Source organism: Mesoplodon mirus (genome assembly GCF_964341445.2).
Source record: "Mesoplodon mirus genome assembly, chromosome: 11".
Lineage (NCBI taxonomy): Eukaryota > Metazoa > Chordata > Mammalia > Artiodactyla > Ziphiidae > Mesoplodon > Mesoplodon mirus.
In genome coordinates, this window is record NC_138987.1 from 85,173,193 (window position 1) to 85,179,192 (window position 6,000).

At 37.7% G+C, this 6,000-nt stretch overlaps 1 protein-coding gene across 3 annotated transcripts in view; it reads left to right on the plus strand.

Moving 5' to 3' along the window:
- C2CD5 (C2 calcium dependent domain containing 5) overlaps positions 1-4,721 on the plus strand; it is an 85,237-nt gene extending 80,516 nt beyond the window's left edge. For all 3 annotated transcript variants that reach the window (XM_082634579.1, XM_082634580.1, XM_082634581.1), the window contains 2 exons: positions 2,549-2,695; positions 3,392-4,721. In XM_082634579.1, coding sequence (XP_082490705.1) covers positions 2,549-2,695; positions 3,392-3,523 — 279 coding nt within the window. In that variant the 3' untranslated portion in view covers positions 3,524-4,721. The remainder of the gene's footprint in view (positions 1-2,548; positions 2,696-3,391) is intronic.
- The last annotated feature ends 1,279 nt before the right edge of the window (positions 4,722-6,000 follow it).

A 6,000-nucleotide genomic window follows, 5' to 3' on the forward strand; every position in this document is an offset into this window, starting at 1 on the left:
ACACACACACACATACACATCCTTTTTTTCATAACCTGTCTGGATTGTCTCTAGCAGCTAGTATTATCCCAAGAGTTGTGTTGGGTTTAATCCCATTTGTTATTAGAAACTCCAGGTCCTTATCATGTGGTAACTAAAACAAATAAATGTATCCGTGTTTGATTAGAGGTTTAAAATAGCCCTGAAAGAACAGCTTAGTCTTCTCAGTAGGTATTTGCCTGAGATATATTTAAATAGCAATTTTTAAGGGTTTACATTTAGAAATAGTAAGGGACTGTATCATGGAGGATATCTTGGGGATTGTTTATGTCATTTAGCTCTATCGTTTTCTTCCTCTGAAAAAGACTGAGGCCGCTTGTTTTCTTCGCCTCTTGCCATCAGTGTGTAAAAATGTTTGTTCAAGTTCTTACCTCACACTGGCTGGGTATCATTAAACTTTAATTTGTTTTTTAAGTAACAGCAGTTCTAATCTTCTACTTGATGTAGTCAAAGTTAAGAATCAGAGTCAGCCTATTATATTTTGCATTACAGAGGAATTTAAACTCAAGAAAAGATTATATTTCTATTTGTCTTATGTTTTGGAGCAGGACTGCTAAGCAAATTATTGTGAACGGGGAAAATTTTTAATTATTTAGGTGTGAAACCCAATAAACTCTTCAAAATTTACTTCAGCACTAGTTTGTATTTTTAAAAAGTGTGTTCATTATAAACATGACTTAACTATGCTTTTTCCCCATTGCTTCACTAGTAGTGTTTCTATACTTTCTTGGAAATAACAGCTTGCTTATTAATTTTTGATATCATGCTCACCCTCCTGCACCTAGCACAGTGCCTGGTGCAGAGTAAACATAAGTTGTTTTTGTGTAAATGAGAGAGTGACTTCTGACAGATTAACTAATTAGATAGATGTTTCCTTTTAGATAAATTACTTTTTAAAATCATATTCTAATTGTGTTGAGATGGGAAAGAAACTATCTTAAGATACTCTCAAAAACCTTTTAGTGTAGAATTAAAATAGGAGACACTTTTATTAAGTTTGACACAGAAATTTGGGTGTGAGAAGCTGGCATAGATTGGTGAATTGACCTTTTCTGGTTGCTCTTACTAACACATGGATATTGTACTCTTGAATCCATAAAATTTTATTTCCTAAGTGCCTTCTCTACTGCTTAAGCAACCATACCCCAAAATGTTACTTCACAGTAGAGTTCCTTTCAACAGAGATTTGTAATATTAACTGAATGGTATAATATCCCAAATTTATTCATTGCTTGATGAATTATTTGCTTACAATTATATAATCTTTTTAAAAGTACCCCTCTGTAGTCTCTGTTACTCTGCTATCAGAATTTCTTGATTTGAGATGGAGGAGGAAAACTGATAAAAGTAAAAGAAAAAACTGTCCCGGGTGATGATTGAGTCAGAGGCAGGCTGACACAACTCACTTAATTCCTTAATTACCAACAGAGATACCTGTACAAAACTTTATGTAGCATCCTGTGACTTTTCAGAAAGATGTGACCTGGACGAATGGTTCTTCTAACAGTGTATTAAATTTTGCCCTTAACCTCCAGTTTAAAGTTGGAAATTTCTTCCTAGACTCTAAATAACATCCAGTAAAATTTGTGGAAAACTTAGGTTGAAAAGCATCTTAAGCTCTCATTTAGCCTTTGGTTTCTGTTTTGTTTGTTTTTGAACATAGAAAAAGTTCCCCAAACTATTGGATTTCATTCCCTAACTAATATGTACAGACCACTTATTATGTGCATCTGTTGAAGTAGGTGTTAGCGTATGTAGTTGTGAGCACAGCAGAGTCAGTTCCTGACCTGATGGGATTTAGTCTAGTGGAACTCGGGCATGGTGGACAGTAAATAAATAATCATGTGATTAATAGGTAACTCCTAGTAATAGTAAGTCATATAAAGAAATAAAACAGGGCCTGTCAGAGAATATAATGGGAGAACTTAATTTAGATCTGATAAGGAAGGTTTCTCTGAGGAAGTCACATGTAAACCAGGACCTGAAGAATTGAGTAAAAGTTACCCTGGTGGAAAATTGGGTGTGGAACCTTCATGTGCAATGACCCCGAGGCAGGAAAAGATGTCACACCTTTGAGAAACTGAAAAAGACGAGTGCGACTGGAACCTGGTTCATTTTCAGAATAGGAGATATGGATAGCAGGGAAGTCTCATTGTTTATATTTACCATCAATTTATTTGAATGATGATGGGAACGACTTGATAGAGGGAGGTGCATCTGTCCGCTAGCTCTGTGGTCCTGGCTCGTCATGGGCACGTCACAGATTCTCTGAGCTTCAGTTTCATCATCTGTAAAATGAAGATAGTAATCCCTGTCGTAGACATGTGCTCAGTAAAGGTTTGTTTGTTTGTTTGTTCATTCATGCAACAAATCCCCATTATGGAGGGAATTAAAATGATCGTCCGTTATATTAAGATCACTTAAGATGTTTTAATATGTATTCTTTGATGTTTTATGTACATTAGTTTACACATGTATCCAGTTTGGTTTTTTGCGCGTCATCATTTAGGAAGGAGGTGTCAGTGGTTTTCTCCATGCTTTTATTGCTGAAGTGTTTGCGATGGTGAGAGCTCACGTGGCTGCACTGGGAGGGAATGCTGTTGTCTCCTACATAATGAAGCAGTGTGTCTTCATGGAGAATCCAAATAAAAACCAGGTGAGATGGGGTTAAAAACCTCTGATGGCGGGAACCTGTGAATGTATCCCATGGACTTTTCACCTCCCACCCTCCCCCGAAAAAGAGAATTGCTCTTCAAAGCTCTTTGATTCTAGAGGCTTAAAACATGTTTTAATGAATATGTTGGTAACCATGGTCCTGCATAGGTCAGATGCTGTTTTCACATCCCCAGTGACTAGTTATTATTCTTAAATACCTCTGGAAGTTTTGCTCCTAAATTACTGTTTCCTCCACCTTCTTGGTGGGTCTTTGGGATCCAGTGATGGCTAACAGAGGACAGTTACAGACGCCCTCTGGTTTGGAATGTGATGCTGTCCAGTTCTAACTGCCCTGCTGGTGAAGAGTACATCATGATGGGGCCACACTGTTTGTTTATTTCTAATAAGTAATATAATTCTGTTAATGGGGACAAGGGAATGTTGCTTAGGTTAAATCTTAGAATAAATTTCTTTTATCAGTTTGTTAATAACTCACAATTGTCAAAGATCCCTTTAAAAAATTAAATACCTATATTAATGAGTTTCTTTGTTTCCTGTGAATTGCCTTCTTATCCTTTGCTCATTTTTCTCTTGGGTTGTACGCTTTTTCAGCTCTACGGCACTGCCCCCAGGGTAGCCAGAAGAGTATGAGCGTGTTGTTGAGTTTGTGACTGAACATGTCCTGTTGTTCTTATAGGCACAGTGTCTTATAAACGTAAGTGGTGATGCAGTGGTTTTTGTTCGTGAATCTGAATTAGAAGTGGTGTCAACTCAGCAACCAGCTGCCACCTGCCAGCCCTCATGTACTGGAGGAGAAGTTACAACCTGAAGTCAGTTAGAAAGAATGAGCTTCACTAAATGACATTCATGGGTCTCCTTTGTTTTGTCATTCATTTATCTTACTAGATGTAAAAAATGAACTTGAGAGAACTGAGGAAGAATTGATACATTATGAGTATATTCGATTTGTCTGGGATCACTTGGAGGCCTGAGAATGTTCAAATCTTGACATTTTAGTTTGGCCAGCCTAGACGGACAGGCCCCGTGGAGCCTTGACCACACCTCCCCCCACAGGAAGTTCAGATAAACTTCTCTGAGAACTGTAGTAAAGATGGAAGCTATGTATAATTTATGTTGATTTTAATAAAATCATAATCTAGAAAATGAAATGATAAGATTATCAGGAAATTAGGATAGCTCTCCTAGTGTAATTTAGAGAAACTAAGCAAGAAATGAACAAATTGTTAATGAGTAAGTCATCTGATTCGAGGAATGTATGGGGAAAATGGAGAAAAATTTTCAGAAAACTATGTGGGTTTCTTAATATGTTATTTTGATGAAGAATTTGGTAACAACTGAGCGGGAAAATTGCTTCAGCCATCTTTGAAAAAGAAGTTAAAATTCTGCAACTTGTATCCATAATATGTCCTAACTACTGGAAAAGAAAAGTAATTTATCAGAGCCAGTGTCCTTCCATTGGAAGTTTAAATAAGGAAGGAGGAAAAACATTACTATATAACTTCGTTTCTAGCCAGGTTTCAATTTGTGTTTAATTTGTCTGGAAGAGGCTTGGCTTCAACTGGGAAGAAAAGGCCAGTGAATTTTGTTGAAGTAGTTAAAATATAATTGATCTAGAAGGAACTTAAAATTATTTTCTGATAAAGTCATATTGCACTCCTACCAAATAAACAGAATTTTAGTAATATCTTAGGGATTTTTGATGGTGAGTTAGACTATTTGGCATAGAGTTTGGAAATGTAACTTGAATGTAAATATGCTGCAGAATGTTGAATATATAGATAGAAATACTTTTTTTTGTCAATGCCAAATACTATTACAAGTGAACCTTTAAAAATACATTCCTCCTTTGCACAACAAAATTTCTTTATAAAACTCATGATTTTGCTCTTCCAGGGTAACAACTGCCCTAAAGATTAGGAGTCGTTTCCTTGTTATCACAGGTGTCAATATTTTTCTGTACTTTGTTTATAATTTTATTTTTTAAATAAAAAGTTTATAAACTGGAATATTCCTAACTCTCTTTTTTTGCCTCTTTGATGTAGTACTGTCAGTGGTCAGAAATCACTTTCCATCTGATCATCTCCATTCATTTCTTTAGTCAACAGTCATCTGTTGTGCGTATACTATATGCAAGGCCCTGTTCTTAATTTGGGGGAAAAAATACATATGTAATTGTGCTACTCTCATTGCCTTTGGTAGGAAACCTACCCTATTAATTGAGAAAATGTGTGTAGCTTGGGATGAAGGTAGCTTCCCCAAGGAAATGATACTTAAGCTCAGTCTGGAAAAATAGGTCCCTGGAATTGACTGACTTATTCATAGTTTTTTTTTTTTTTTTTTTAATTTTTTAATTTATTTTTGGCTGTGTTGGGTCTTCATTTCTGTGCGAGGGCTTTCTCTAGTTGCAGCAAGCGGGGGCCACTCTTCATCGTGGTGCGCGGGCCTCTCACTATCGCGGCCTCTCGTTGCGGAGCACAGGAGACGGGCAGGCTCAGTAGTTGTGGCTCACGGGCCTAGTTGCTCCGTGGCATGTGGGATCTTCCCAGACCAGGGCTCGAACCCATGTCCCCTGCATGGGCAGGCAGACTCTTCAACCACTGCGCCACCAGGGAAGCCCTTATAGTTTTATTTATCCATCCATCCATCCATCCATCCATCCAGCAGCTATTTTGGGATTCCTGAGTATGTTTCTGAGTCCTTTCTTGGCAGGGGATTCATAATGTAATTATCACTAATTGAGTACCTGTTTTGTGCCACATCCTGTGTATATGCATTATTACTAATTCTTAAAACATAAAATTAGCTGGGTGATGTTATCTCCATTTTGGTCTGAATATTTGGATACTCAACAGAGGCACAGGCTGATTTCTAGAAAAGCCAGAGTTACAGAACTCAGGCTTGCTGTCTGCAGACCCAGGCCGTTTGCTCAGGGTGGGTTACCTGTGAAGTATAGTCAGCCCATGCCAAGATTGGCTCCTTCCAGAAAAGCTGCTGTTCCCTGATGCCCCAAGAGTTGCTGCTGTTCCCTGTGTGTGGATTCCCTCAGAAACATCATTTTAGACGTGCTGGGACTTAATCTTTTGGAAATATTGAGGCCAGTTAGGGGATTTAACAGCACACCTCATAGTATCTCTTTCATTCTTTATTGCTGCTCCAAAGCTTAACTACACAATTTAACCAATACTTTGCTAGTTTGCTAGACTCACTGTCCCACTTCCTCCACCTCCTACTCTGCTGTAATCCATCACCATCTGGCTTCCATCACCTGATCTACCCCTAAATTTG